The sequence below is a fragment of the Nannobrachium achirus genome, assembly GCF_963921795.1.
Source record: "Nannobrachium achirus genome assembly, chromosome: 8".
In the NCBI taxonomy this organism is placed as follows: domain Eukaryota; kingdom Metazoa; phylum Chordata; class Actinopteri; order Myctophiformes; family Myctophidae; genus Nannobrachium; species Nannobrachium achirus.
Window position 1 is genome coordinate 30,064,295 of NC_137817.1, and position 15,800 is coordinate 30,080,094.

General features: G+C 44.1%; 1 protein-coding gene across 1 annotated transcript in view; it reads left to right on the forward strand.

The window, feature by feature from the left end:
- Positions 1 to 1,013: 1,013 nt before the first annotated feature.
- LOC308289890 (inositol-trisphosphate 3-kinase C-like) overlaps positions 1,014 to 15,800 on the forward strand; it is a 29,890-nt gene continuing 15,103 nt past the window's right edge. The window contains exon 1 of the mRNA XM_080731658.1: positions 1,014 to 2,058. Coding sequence (XP_080587784.1) covers positions 1,408 to 2,058 — 651 coding nt within the window. The 5' untranslated portion in view covers positions 1,014 to 1,407. The remainder of the gene's footprint in view (positions 2,059 to 15,800) is intronic.

The following is a 15,800-nucleotide window of genomic DNA, read 5'->3' on the forward strand; positions in this document are numbered from 1 at the left end:
TTTAGCCTTTTACATTTATTTCAATAAAATAATCAATCAATCAATCAATAAATCACTATACCAGCCTACATTTTGTCTTATTACTCTTCAATCGGTTGTATATTGCAACTCTTCTTAGTCCATTTCTACCTAACTGGACTTTCGGCCATTCTCTCTCTTCATCAATGCACACTTTTACTGTTACTCCAACAGACTGTGTGCATGTTTTAATATTACATTGTTGTGTGTGCCAGAGGGATTTTTGTTTTCACAGCCATAGAATTAGTAGAATACAGGTCAAGACATAGATAGCTTTTTAGCACACAACATGTCAGTGAGGCAGTTGCAATGGCTGTGTGGAAACAACTCCTATTAAAGTGAAGGGATAAACAATAAAGGATTGGAGTGTTTTAAGATTAGTCCTGTAATAATGTGCTGTGTCTGTATTTAAGTTTTGTTTGTATTGTTTGTATATGTTTGTATTTTATTTATTTTATTTGTTGCTTGCCACTATTATATACCTGGAGTTTATTATAATGATGGGCTACTTATGAAAATGCCATCATTTTTGTTTTTTAAAGTGTGGTCTCCAAACACAGGAGGGCAGCATTATGCCATTTGTTTTACAAGTATTACATTTCAATAAGGTTATTTTGTTTTGTTAGTTTTTGGATTGTTTTCAAGTCACACAGTTTATTTATTCTGCTGATGATGGTAATTAATGTCGGTTTCTTTTGTTCTCTCAGGAATGGAATAAACATAGGCAACATGAAGAGGACATGATGCAGGAAGTTATAATGTCACAATCTTGTAATAACATTGGAACACATGACTAATATAGCGAATATCACTTGGATGGAAGTGTTTCATCATAAAGTCGGGTGGTCTTAAATTGCTCCATATAGCTGAGGGTGTGTCTTCTTGTGCAGTACTACGGCATGCGCAATGGGACAGACGTCGTCAACGTCACACACCACTACTCCAGGCAAAACCAAATGGAAACCAGGCGCGACAGCCAAACGGCTTCGTATCCGAGGATTTAAGAACAAACAACGGGATGACCGGTTAAACAGGAATTCGATCAAATGTAAATTACCGCAGGTAGGAGTGCAACCTCAAGACAGCAGTCTGGCTGAAGTAGCTTCTGTATCTGCCGATTCGGAAACACGCCAAGATCACGGGCAGGGAACGTCGCCGGGCGATCGGGGGGGTTTGGAAGTCGAAGGGGACCGATTAACGTGTGCGGTTTTGGGAGACCCGAATGGTCTTAATTATGGGAACGTAGACGGCCACGCTGCGAAACTGTCCGATGCGTCGTGTTTGGATACACGGCCCTTTGAAGTCAGCAGGACGGGCTGCGTGGATCAGCTGTGTGTGGAGCCCAAATCTGCCGGAGAAGACCATGCCTCGGATCCCTCAGCGACGGCCATGGAAGAGCAGCCATTGGAAGCAAACATCCAGGGCAGTGTTGTCGCTGAAGTCAGCGCGTTACCTGAGATTTCTCTAGTTCCAGTCCGACGGAGCACTTCTGGCGAAGAGGTATCACTCAGATTTTGTGCGGGTGAACCGTTTTCCATGCAGACAAAGAACGATCATACGGAGGCAGACATGACTAAATCGGACTGTAATGCTCTTCCATGTGAACCCCAAACGGTCACTGACCAAAGCTGTGAAGGTTTTCCCGTGGCGTCTGTAAAGAGAAAGGACTCAGGTCAGACTCAGGTAACCAAGAGAGGCCATCGTTTCCCTGGCACTATCCCTAAGCTTATCATAACTAGAGACACTAGCCCCAGTAGATCACAGGGGACACCGGACCCCCAGACTACTGGATTGTGTATCGGCGGACCGTGCTTGGAACCCCACCTCGATGACGAGTCGCCCTGCTCGGACAGTGGTTGTGGAGGCTCCCCTGCGCTGATGCGTTCTCCCCGAAAACTCTCAAACTCTTCCTCTGTGGGCCTGTCCTCTCATTCATCGTTTGAGGAATCCGAGGATGACTTAACTTCTGTGAGTGACATCGAGTCCAGTATCTCCCCGGCCAGTTGCCAGGCCCTGGGCAGCCCGGACGATGTGACTGGGGTGAGTGTGTGTGTTTTTTTTAATCCAGACTTTTATTCTTTTCACAACTGTAACATTTTGCATTTTGCTGTGCAATTTAATTGATGTTAGACACTCAGTGTGATTTTTGATTACAACAAATTAAGAATCATAAGGCCCGAGTGTAAATATATAAGCCTACACACCCTAGAAAGCTTGTCTCCACATAAATAATTCGCATTCAAAGCCAGGGCCAAAGTGCATAGTCTAGATCTCTCTGATAATCTTTTGGGTCATTGTCGTTTTTCAAGGAGTGGTTCCATCAAGTAGCCTACTATCGTGTTTGTTGAAATGAAGCACGTGTATATATACTCCTTTATACGTGCTGTTCTTTTGTTGTACAACTTTTCTTCTTAATCTTTTAATAGCTATTTAAAAAACTACAGAGAAATGTCCATCCTACTACAACACAGCATTCATGATTTGGAATCAAACCAGGCTGCTGCAGTACTGTGTCTACTGTCTACTATGGGAGCAATGTTGTAACCTGATTCTAATTAAAACATCATCTATCATGAGGGCAATTTAGGGCCTATAATATAGGGCCCAGATTTCCCTTGTGAAAGAAAAGTTAAAGGATAATATAGAGGCCCTATATTATCCTTTAACTTTTCTTGACAGCTTTCTGGTCCTGAAACAAAATGTTAAGTTTCCAAGTGGAAGTTGTAAATGTCAGAGGCCTTTGATCTGCTCTAACTAACAGCTTTTAAAAACAGGATGTCCCCTGGAAATGGACTCAGGGCATCACAAGTTATTTTCCTGGGGAAATTGTGAATCCTAAAGTGCACAATGGAGAAACTGGAATGAAACATAAGCTACATTCTCACATTCTTCGCTACTTATAGGCCCCAAAATAACTTGATGACTATGACCCGACTGTAAATTTTATTGTCTTTATCTCTGCCGTGAGCTTTGGGAGTGCACTTCTTGGCCAGGCAGAATGTTGGTGATGTACTGTAGATTACTGTATGTTTTAAACCCTGTTTGTGTGTGTGCAGTGCAGACTAGAGCTGATCTCGCAAACTACTGATCAGTGCAAAATGTGTCATGCATGCTGCCAGTAAGCCAAGGTAGTCACTCCATCCCAAATGTTGCAATTCAACCTATACCAGGCCAACCCCCTATACATTACAACTCTTTGAACCCTAGGTTGTACAATCCAAATTCCCTTTTCCCTGCATTCCTTGGATCATGAAGCAACTCCCCATATACAGTAGGCCAGCCACTGCCACACACAGGCCACACATATCTCCACTTAACAAGGTTTTCCTCCATTCTTTATTTTCTTCAAAAGACACTTTATACCAAAACTCACACAAATTGCTACATATTATCTCTGGAGTCATACACTAAACATATATCTTACAGATTTTTAATATTCCATACTGTTTGGCTATAACTATAATATCACTTATGAGCATTGAATGTTTCTTGGTCACTTTATGTATATATTCTTCTTTTTATTGTGCCTTGCTTTTTAGACTGTACACAACAGTAGTCTTTTTTTTTTCTTCTTACTTTGTAACATGTAACCTATAACTGCTGATCTGCCTCTGGGCAACTGAATTTCCCCTGTGGGATAATAAAGGTATCTATCTATCTATAATTGGCTTGGGGCGGGCATTGATTGAAATAACCTTTTAAATATAGGCTTATTTATTTTAAATATGTATGCTTATTAATTAGATGAGACAAGACATACATTTTCTGTTCAACTAGACAAATACATAATTATCTTCCCATTTGGTAAGGAAACCGTATATCTTTTGTCTCTTGCTGTCACTTGGACAACAAACCCCATTCTCAAAACCTGCGTTGTCTCGTTATTAGCAGTGGTTAAAAAGTAACCCAGTACAGTGCGTAACGGGTACTGGTCACACACAGGACCATTGATATGCAGATATGCAGCCACAGCCATTCTTCTATTAATTTGCGCCTTTACACTCTGCATCTTTGTCAGACGGTCTGAATGGTTTTTGATCAACTCTCTGACTGAGGGATCTGTTCTAGATTTCCATCTTGAACATTATCAGGCTGCTCTCATACGGTAGCCAATCCGTTCGCCCTATTTTTTTCCTGCCGACCTCACACTCACCACGCTGACCGCTCGGTGGGGCGGTTTTTGTATACTTGCATTTGATTTACTGAGGACAAGATGAGAAATAAGTTGAGGGTTAGACACTTTAGAGTTGTCAGCCATGCGAGCCAGCCACTGCAGATTAGGACCTAAACTCTGTATAAAATAGCTAATATGACATGAAGAGTGGTGTAAAGTACAATTTTTATTTTTTTTATTTTTTACTTGAGTATTTCCAATACTTCTACTTCTACTCCACTAAATCTCAGATCCAAATATTGTACTTTTACAATTATTCGAAAACGTAGGTTTTAACCGTTTTACCTAGGTTACGTTTAGGAATACCAGGCAGTTCTACCAAATAGACGCCCGAGGCGAACAGCTGGGAGGGCTTACAGAATGGTATCCTTTCATACTACAGATTCTGCTTACAGTAGAATCTGTAGTATATGACATGGCCCACATTCAGCACAACTGACTTTTTACAGAAAATAAACTTGTGAAAATAGATGGTTATGGCTATGGAAAATAAAACATCTTCTTAAATCTACTTAAAATAGATTACTCAGACAGTTTAGCTACCAAATGGCTAATGATGCAGTTGTTAAGTAGAGCATTAGGCCTACAATTAAGTTTTGGTTATGCTAATTAGTTGGGCAGAGCCACTGGTTAAAAAAAAGAAAAGAGAGAGACAAAAAAAAAACTGCAAAAATCGGCGATTTCAATGGCCGCTTTCAAGATGTTTTGGCCATTATGATTGATGAATTATTATGATTATGATTTCTATGAATATCACATCATTTGAAAGCTTACATTCTGTACTTTCATAATCTGCAAAAAGCAGAAAAAAGACCAACGCCCCCTTGTGCCCTAAAGCACTGTACTTGGTCACAAATGTAAAATGGAAGAAGCTGTTTTGGGGTGGAATGTCTTCCTTCTTAGCCTACTGGCAGTATGCATGCCCCACATAGGCACAGACAGGGGCAAAAATATAGTCTTTGCCTTCTGTGAGTCCTGTCAGGCTGCTGAAGACAACTATCAAAGTAAACACACACAGATCATTTTATAACTTATGATGATGTAACTTTCATCAGCAGAAGTGGAAAGCCAAAGTGAAAAATGTAAATGCTCTAGTCAGGAAATGCAACGACTCTTAACTCATGGTAATGATAGTGAGATTAGTTATCCTATTATGCTTAAGTTTTTCCATCCATGGTTGGGAGAAGTGTGTAGCCATTCCGGGTCTACAGCAAAGGGGGTGTGTTAAATGGCTAATGATGCAGTTGTTAAGTAGAGCATTAGGCCTACAATTAAGTTTTGGTTATGCTAATTAGTTGGGCAGAGCCACTGGTTAAAAAAAAGAAAAGAGAGAGACAAAAAAAAAAACTGCAAAAATCGGCGATTTCAATGGCCGCTTTCAAGATGTTTTGGCCATTATGATTGATGAATTATTATGATTATGATTTCTATGAATATCACATCATTTGAAAGCTTACATTCTGTACTTTCATAATCTGCAAAAAGCAGAAAAAAGACCAACGCCCCCTTGTGCCCTAAAGCACTGTACTTGGTCACAAATGTAAAATGGAAGAAGCTGTTTTGGGGTGGAATGTCTTCCTTCTTAGCCTACTGGCAGTATGCATGCCCCACATAGACACAGACAGGGGCAAAAATATAGTCTTTGCCTTCTGTGAGTCCTGTCAGGCTGCTGAAGACAACTATCAAAGTAAACACACACAGATCATTTTATAACTTATGATGATGTAACTTTCATCAGCAGAAGTGGAAAGCCAAAGTGAAAAATGTAAATGCTCTAGTCAGGAAATGCAACGACTCTTAACTCATGGTAATGATAGTGAGATTAGTTATCCTATTATGCTTAAGTTTTTCCATCCATGGTTGGGAGAAGTGTGTAGCCATTCCGGGTCTACAGCAAAGGGGGTGTGTTGTTATTGAATTTGTGTAAGCTGTGTGAGCACATGTTTACATCACAGCCAAAACCAGTTACGCACAAGTATGCTCACTGACGTGAAGAGATACTTGCTCACACAATGCATATTCAGATACACATTACATACATGTGCACTCTGATGTCATCTCGTACTCAGAATTAGTTCAGCGTGCATGCGTGTGTGTGTATGTCATGGAAACATTAGATGAAAGTCAGAAACTGTTGCTAGGCAACATCTTTGCCATATATGGTGTTATTTTTTCTCTCTTACACATTCACCCGCTCTCTGACAATATCAGCTCTGTCTGTCCCTGACATTTGAATGTTATTAGATGTAAATGCCTGCAAATAACTGCTCGACCTTCATTAACACACATTTTATAAATAACCCCCCCCCCCCACACACACGCACACACACACACACACAGTCGAAAATGTATGAGAAAAAAGAAAATGTACGTGAAAAAGAAAATGTTATGTAATTGTGTCTGAATAATCCCGTAAGGGATGGGCTGCGAAAGGCAGCCAGACACGAAAATAAATCATTCATTCATTCATTCATTCATTCACAGTCTAGTGAAAACTTCGTATTTTCCCCTGAAATACCTTGAGACATAGACAGTGGAACAAAAAACAAAGGAAAATGTTGATAAGAAGAGAAAATATGAAGAACAAAAAGTGCCTTTTACAGAGGAACGTTTGATTTATGCTTGATCACTCACATGATCCACAATGCTAAATTGTTTCCCCCAACATTCATTATACGAATTCCCACACATTGATCCCACTCCCTGACATGGTGCGCACAAACAGAACTTCTTACAAGTAGTCACAGTATAGGCGGATACAACTTACAATTTAGGCATTTAGCAGACGCTCTTAATCCAGAGTGATTTACAATAGCAAGGTAATACATCAATATACATCAACATCAATATATCAAATGCATAGAAATAGTAATCTAAGAAAAACATAGGTAGACCACCTATTCAGTAAAAACTTTATAAATAACCCAAAAATGCTATCTATGCTATAAATTACACAATGGTCATTGGTCATTGAGGGTAGGCAAGTGCTACGATAAGTGCTATGGGCTACGGTGGAGTCTGAAGAGGTGAGTCTTCAGATGACGGCGGAAGCTAGGGAGTGAGTCTGCCGTTCTAAAGTGCAACAGGGAGTTGATTCCACAGTTTGGGGGCCAGGAGGGCAAAGAGTCTAGTAGGACGAGTGGATCGTTGTCCGGGGTTTTTAAGCGAGGGTTCTGTCAGCATCCCTGTGTTAGCTGATCTGAGTCAACGGGTTGGGGGTAGGGTTAGGGAGACATGTGAGAATTGAGTCTGGTTGAAGACCAATCGTGCCGCAGCATTTTGGATCAGTTGGAGAGGCTTAAGGGCACATAGCGGGGGGGACCAGTGAGGAGAGAGTTACAGTAGTTGAGTTTTGATATGACTGATGTTTGCATGAGGAGCTGGGCTGACTCCTGGGTGAAGAAGGGTCTGATCCTACGGATGTTAGAGTGTGAACCTACAGTCTACTCTAGGCCCTAGGCTACTGTAACAGTTAAGGCCGAGGCTATTTGCTTTGCTTGAGCATTGAAGAGCCAAGCCAATGCAAAGGGATGTGGTTTCATAAAAGCAAGATTTGAGAAACATCTCTACTGTGTGTAGATCTTAAAACACCTGAACAAATACAGCTTGTATTCATATTGTTTCCTCCTGTAAGTCATAATAGTTGCCTGACAGGTTTTCCTTACACACACATGCCCGAATACACACGCACACGTCACTCTCACACACACACACACACACACACACACACACACACACACACACACACACACACACACACACATACCTGCAGCCAGGTTGCATAATAATCAAGAGGAATTTGTCAAGTACACAAAAGAAAGAACATTGGGAGGGTAGAGGACGAGCAGGGGCGGATCTAGGTCTCTACTAGATTGGGGGCTTAGCCCATCCCCATGCCTCTTAGCTCGGCCAGCCGGAGCCCCTGAACTTTGACTTTGCAATTATTGCACATACTAGGTATAGCCTTAATGCAATAATATCATTTCAGAATTGAAATAAAATTGTCCCTTTGATTTTGGGGAGTAGTTCCATGAGGGACTATTGGGAAGTACTTTCAACAGAAAACAGACAGACACACACACAGACACACACACGCACGCACGCACGCACGCATGCACGCACGCATGCACGCACGCACACACACACACTGACTTAATTTACCTACTATTTGGGTGACATCGCTACATCGCGAATCTATTGGAATTTACATGGATTTTAGTTTGGTCAATTGAAGATGACAGGTACATACAAGGTTAGTAGGCTATACTGTAACTGTATATTTTAAATGATGTAGGTAGCCTATTGATGAACAGTCTGTCCAAGGCGAGAGACGCACACTTCCACAAACACGCATCAGGCACGCTCTCTTTCTCTTTGTGAGAGGGGTGGGGCCGAGCAGCTGTGCTCAGAAGTTCTGTCTGACTCGGTGCGCGTGTGTGTGTGTGTGTGTGTGTGTGTGTGTGTGTGTGTGTGTGTGTGTGTGTGTGTGTGTGTGTGTGTGTGTGTGTGTGTGTGTGTGTGTGTGTGTGTGTGTGTGTGTGTGTGTGTGTGTGTGTGTGTGTGTGTGTGTGTGTGTGTGTGTGTGTGTGTGTGTGTGTGTGTGTGTGACAGGCTGGCCCATGCTGTGCATGTTGCGTTGTTACATTATTATATAGGCTGCATTTATTTTTTTTGATTGGTGGCTTTGGATAAAACCAGAGCCCCTGGTTGTCCCAGGTTCGATCCCAGGTCAGGGTAGCAATATTGATCAGTGTCCCTGAGCAGGGGTGCTTTGGGATTTTCTTTTCAGGGCGGACGGTCATTTATTGACGCCACGTGCACCGTACACACGCGCACGCGCCTAGAGGCTATTTAGAAAGAACGGATCTCAGCACATCTAATGGTGGGAAAACTATGTTTTCTAGTCTTAATTACATGTGCATTGTTACTTAATATTTTATCTTCTAGTTTCATTTAATTCAATTAGAAAATACAGGCTACAGCGCTGTAGCTTTGAACGAATCTCAAACCGTAGCCTACATACCACATAATGGAGCCATGTACGTATGTATGAGGACACACACACATGCATGCAATCACCGCTGGATGGGTGTTAAAGTATCCATATGAATAGGGTACTTGGGCTTGGGAATCTATAGGGGGATGCGCTGCAGACCATGCACTGGTAAACCTGGTAAACTTGTTACGCAAATATAGCCATTTCATTAGATAGGCTATATGGCGCGTCGTCACTCGAATCTATGGGGACGCATTCTAGCATGCACAGCACTGTTCCGTGCCGTCCGTGTGCGTGCGTGCATGTGGGAAATATATTGGCCACACGGCGTCCGGTCACGTCCGACCTCGAAAGCACTACTGTCCCTGAGCAAGAATCTTAACATCTAATTGCTCGCGCGCTCCTTGTGGGCAGCGAATCAGCTGGGTTGGGCTGAAAAGACTGAACTTCCCTCATGGGAGTAAATAGGTATCTATTATTATTATTATTATTATTATTATTATTATTATTATTACCCCTATCGTTAAATCGGTCCACGAAGCCGAGGTCCTAGGGCTGGTGTACACGACAAATTTCCAAACCCCGCTGTGTGTTCCCTGGGGGCGTGAAAAATAAGGGGGTGGGCTCTACATGTCCTCTGGGACCCCATCTACGTATGGACACCACTTGTTCGCCCATCCGTCTTACGGATGCTTTTTTATTCCATTTTATTTGTTTTAGGGTCCTATCTTGCAGTTCAAGCCTATTTCCACAGGGTGGCAGGCTACTTTCCCAACCTACTGGAGGTGAACATGCAGGGGCGTCAATTGGGTATGGCAAGCTATGGCAGCTGCCATACCTTGGCTACAGGGGGGAAATAATTAAATGTACTTTTCATCGTGCCTGTTGCTAATTTCATTTATTTATTTCATAAATATTTTTCATCACAATTGGGTTTGTGGGGAGCCATCCCTGCTTCAAGCTGTCACAGCATGGCACCAACACTTCAAACTAGTTAAAAAACCCAATACAGCAGATCTACAAGCACCTCACAGATCTACAAGCACCTCGCACATGCCAGGGACAGAGTAGGTTGGCCTGCATAAGCCTTGCTGTCAACACACCAAGCCAGGTGTGGTCAATTAGTGCCTTCTTTTGATCAGTGGCTTCTGCTTGATGAGTGGCACCAGTCTGTCTTTGTTCCCTGGTCAGTCAAGTTCACTGGGAGAGAATGTTTCAGATCAGTGCAAGTGTATTTGTTTTCCATTTGGACTTACTGTGTTTTGTTGGTACAGTATGCGTGCGACTAACTAATATTTCTGATAATTCCAATTTGTTTGTTGTTTAATTAGCCGGATTGTGAATGCCCTGCATTTTTCTTTCATCTTTAGAACCACACGTGTGTAACAAAACAGAGTGGTGATCATTTGGTGTGGGTGAAGAGAAGAAAAACATTTCATTAAAGGAGTAGTTCACCCCCAAAGTGACTTTTTTTCTATTGAACTCAAGTCTCCATGGCGTGAGTAATACATTGAAAAAATAAGTCATTTTGGGGGTGAACTACTCCTTGAATGTCAGTTTTGTGGTGTTTTGACTGGACACCCTGAGGATATTGCCAGATAGATAGACAGACAGACAGACAGACAGACAGACAGACAGACAGACAGACAGACAGACAGACAGAGAATTGTAGGCCTTGCATTTATTTGACTTGGTTCCAACAGATGGCGAAAATAGCTAATCTTCAAGCTCACAATGCCTCACTGTTTGGACAAAGAGTTGAGGCGTTACATTTTGTAAAACACGGCCTTGTGAAAATAGCAGATCTACATGCTCACAACACCTCACAGCGCAGGGCGGCGTGAGCATGTAGATCTGATATTTTCACAATTTCTGCCCCTAATATTTAATTTATAATTTTAAAAGTATTAAAAAGTCCTTAAATTGTCTCTTTAGAAATGTGCAGATAGCCTCTGTATACTGTTGAGTGGAAAAACAATGTTTCACATTAAGCTAAACATTTGGGACCACCCAAGATCATTTGGAGACCCCTCTAGGGGTCCCATAGTTGAACCACTGACTTATAAGGGGAGTATGGAGACCCCTCTAGGGGTCCCATAGTTGAACCACTGACTTATAAGGGGAGTATATGAGGCTGGATCCGTCTGGAACACTGCACTAGGCTCTCGCCAGCTCTGTAGCTCTCCACACTTGAACAGTTGTGTCCTTAAATTCAATTATAATAATTAACCCCTGTATATACGGGCAATAGTTTTACATGACTTTGTGTACACAGCCAATAGTTTTACATGAACATGTCTAGGCTTTAGTACTGTACTGCCTCGTATAGCCCAACAGAGCCCAGCACAGAACAGCACAGCCCACCAGAGCCCAATAGAGCCCCCCAGAGCCCAACAGAGTCCAGCAAACCTAAGTCCAGCCCAGTCCTGCCGAGTAGGAGTATAGACCGGGGAAAGGGGGTAGTTAGATGACTCCACCAGGCCATTACTGTCCAGATCTGGCTTGAATAGGCCAGACCAGGGTAGACAGGACTGCACCAGACTCCACCAGGCTGCTCCAGCCAGCTCTGTAGATCCTTGCACATGCGATTAACCACTGTGTACACGGGCAATAGTTTTAAGTTTTACATGAACCCTCAGAGGGACACTGTGGGCTTATCAAGTGGTCCATGGCCGGTTCTCAAAGTGAGGTCGGGGGGCCCACAGTGTCCCTCTGAGGGGACACGGCACAGACCGTGTACACGAAGGGCAGGAGCAAGTGTTCAAGTCCCATAGAATCTATGGGAAATGTACACAGGCGTGTACAAAGTCACCAGTAGTTTTACATGAACCCTCAGAGGGACACTGTGGGCTTATCAAGTGGTCCATGGTCGGTTCTCAAAGTGAGGTCGGGGACCCTCAGAGGGACACTGTGGGCTTATCAAGTGGTCCATGGTCGGTCCTCAAAGTGAGGTCGGGGGACCCTCAGAGGGACACTGTGGGCTTAGCAAGTGGTCCATGGTCGGTTCTCAAAGTGAGGTCGGGGGCCCACAGTGTCCCTCTGAGGGGACACGGCACAGACCGTGTACACGAAGGGCAGGAGCAAGTGTTCAAGTCCCATAGAATCTATGGGAAATGTACACAGGCGTGTACAAAGTCACCAGTAGTTTTACATGAACCCTCAGAGGGACACTGTGGGCTTATCAAGTGGTCCATGGTCGGTTCTCAAAGTGAGGTCGGGGACCCTCAGAGGGACACTGTGGGCTTATCAAGTGGTCCATGGTCGGTCCTCAAAGTGAGGTCGGGGGACCCTCAGAGGGACACTGTGGGCTTAGCAAGTGGTCCATGGTCGGTTCTCAAAGTGAGGTCGGGGGCCCACAGTGTCCCTCTGAGGGGACACGGCACAGACCGTGTACACGAAGGGCAGGAGCAAGTGTTCAAGTCCCATAGAATCTATGGGAAATGTACACAGGCGTGTACAAAGTCACCAGTAGTTTTACATGAACCCTCAGAGGGACACTGTGGGCTTATCAAGTGGTCCATGGTCGGTTCTCAAAGTGAGGTCGGGGGACCCTCAGAGGGACACTGTGGGCTTATCAAGTGGTCCATGGCCGGTTCTCAAAGTGAGGTCGGGGGGCCCACAATGTCCCTCTGAGGGGACACGGCACAGATTGTGTACACGAAGGGCAGGAGCAAGTGTTCAAGTCCCATAGAATCTATGGGAAATGTACACAGGCGTGTACAAAGTCACCAGTAGTTTTACATGTCCCTCCTTCCCAAACAAAGACGAACCAACCAAGGGTGCACAAGGCAGCGGTGTGCGATGGACTAGAAATATCCATTTAAAACTATTGGTCATGTACACACAAACTAAGGCTCCTCCTGTACACAGTGTTTGGTCTCAATTGTGTGAGCAGCTAAAGGGCAGACAACGGCCTAGAACAACCTAATGGTGCCTATTAAGACTCTAGTACACCCTTTGGCCTCGACAAGCCTGATCATCCTACTATAGCTAGTACCCCCCTCACCAACTTTGTGCTCCCACTTGATAAGCCCAGTGTCCCTCTGAGGGTCCCTCGACCTCACTTTGAGAACCGACCATGGACCACTTGATAAGCCCACCACCCGCTTCGACTGGTATCTTCGCATTCAACCGGACTTTATCATCCTTTTTCAGACGTTTGAACGCAGATAGTATCCACAGTGTATCCACGGAGGAGTATCTACTTTGAAGTACGCATGCGCCGATATCTCTCGCCTTGAATATTAGTCCCCTCAGGGGAATCGAACCCAAACCGTGGGTTTGTTGCATCCGTGCTCTACTGACTGAGCTAATGAACGGATGAAGTGACTCCTTTTTTGTGCATTTATCTATGACGTGGATAGTGGGGTAGATGTTGATAGTGAGGGACTGAATATTTACTATTCTGTCCATAACGGCACATAACTCGGTAACGCGGCTGAGTGGGATTGGGCGCCGTTCGCACCGCTCGTCGCGGCAACTCGGCTCGCTAGCGCTCGCCTCGGTGGCGACTCACGGGGCTCATCGGCGCCCAATACCGCGCCGCTCCGTCAGGGTCAGTGGCGTGGAGCATTACACTGGGGAACAGAGCACACTTGGCATCTGGTTCGAGGCTGGGAGTCACCTCAGGTTTTATTTTTGCGCTCCTCTGAGGTTGACCACTAGATGTCGTCATTTTACTACTAATATCTCTGCCTTGGTGAGATACTTCTCTGCATTGGTGAGATACTAGTATGCTGTATCTATGGATACCTCTGCATTGAAGAGTCTGAAAGCACGTGAATATTTCGCATTAAGTGCGTTGATATCATTAGAAGCAGGTGAGCCCACAGTGTCCCTCTGAGGGTTCATGTAAAACTACTGGTGACTTTGTACACGCCTGTGTACATTTCCCATAGATTCTATGGGACTTGAACACTTGCTCCTGCCCTTCGTGTACACGGTCTGTGCCGTGTCCCCTCAGAGGGACACTGTGGGCCCCCCGACCTCACTTTGAGAACCGGCCATGGACCACTTGATAAGCCCACAGTGTCCCTCTGAGGGTTCATGTAAAACTTAAAACTATTGCCCGTGTACACAGTGGTTAATCGCATGTGCAAGGATCTACAGAGCTGGCTGGAGCAGCCTGGTGGAGTCTGGTGCAGTCCTGTCTACCCTGGTCTGGCCTATTCAAGCCAGATCTGGACAGTAATGGCCTGGTGGAGTCATCTAACTACCCCCTTTCCCCGGTCTATACTCCTACTCGGCAGGACTGGGCTGGACTTAGGTTTGCTGGACTCTGTTGGGCTCTGGGGGGCTGTATTGGGCTCTGGTGGGCTGTGCTGTTCTGTGCTGGGCTCTGTTGGGCTATACGAGGCAGTACAGTACTAAAGCCTAGACATGTTCATGTAAAACTATTGGCCGTGTACACAAAGTCATGTAAAACTATTGCCTGTGTACACAGTGGCTTTTTCCTTGACTTTTCGAGTTAGGAGTGTCGTAGAGACACGAGACCGGGTTTGTTGGATTCAGCGTCAAAAAGTAAGTCAGAATAAGTGTCTTTTATCCGAAAGAATGTGTAATCGTGTTGGTGGCGTGCAAATTTTGTGTCTTTTTCGCAATCATAAAGGGTTCAAAGTGTCGGAGAGACACGAAACCCATTCCATCGGATCAGGCATCCTTCAAATATGAAAAGTGTTTCCTGCGTAAAACAAACAGATTTTTTTAGATTTTTTTATTGATTTTAAGGACAAAAATCCGGGTTTCGGTGTCTTTTTCGCAATCGTAAAGGGTTCAAAGTGTCGGAGAGACACGAAACCCATTCCATCAGATCGGGCATGCTTCAAATATGAAACGTGTGTCCTGCCTGAAACAAAACATATTTTTTTGATTTTTTTATTCATTTTAAGGACAAAGGGCCTGTTTTGACGCCTAAAACTACCCTTTTCCTTGACCTTTCGAGTTAGGAGTGCCGTGTACACAGGATCTACAGAGCTGGCTGGAGCATGGAGCAGCCTGGTGGAGTCTGGTGCAGTCATCTAACTACCCCCCTTCCCTGGTCTATACTCCTATTGGGCAGGACTGGGCTGGACTTAGGTTTGCTGGAGTCTATTGGGCTCTGGTAGGCTGTATTGGGCTCTGGTGGGCCGTGTTGTGCTGTGATGGGCTCTGTTGGGCTACACGAGACAGTACAGTACTAAAGCCTGAACATGTTCATGTAAAACTATTGGCTGTGTACACAAAGTCATGTAAAACTATTGCCCGTATATACAGGGGTTAATTATTATAATTGAATTTAAGGACACAACTGTTCAAGTGTGGAGAGCTACAGAGCTGGCGAGAGCCTAGTGCAGTGTTCCAGACGGATCCAGCCTCATATACTCCCCTTATAAGTCAGTGGTTCAACTATGGGACCCCTAGAGGGGTCTCCATACTCCCCTTATAAGTCAGTGGTTCAACTATGGGACCCCTAGAGGGGTCTCCAAATGATCTTGGGTGGTCCCAAATGTTTAGCTTAATGTGAAACATTGTTTTTCCACTCAACAGTATACAGAGGCTATCTGCACATTTCTAAAGAGACAATTTAAGGACTTTTTAATACTTTTAAAATGATAAATTAAATATTAGGGGCAG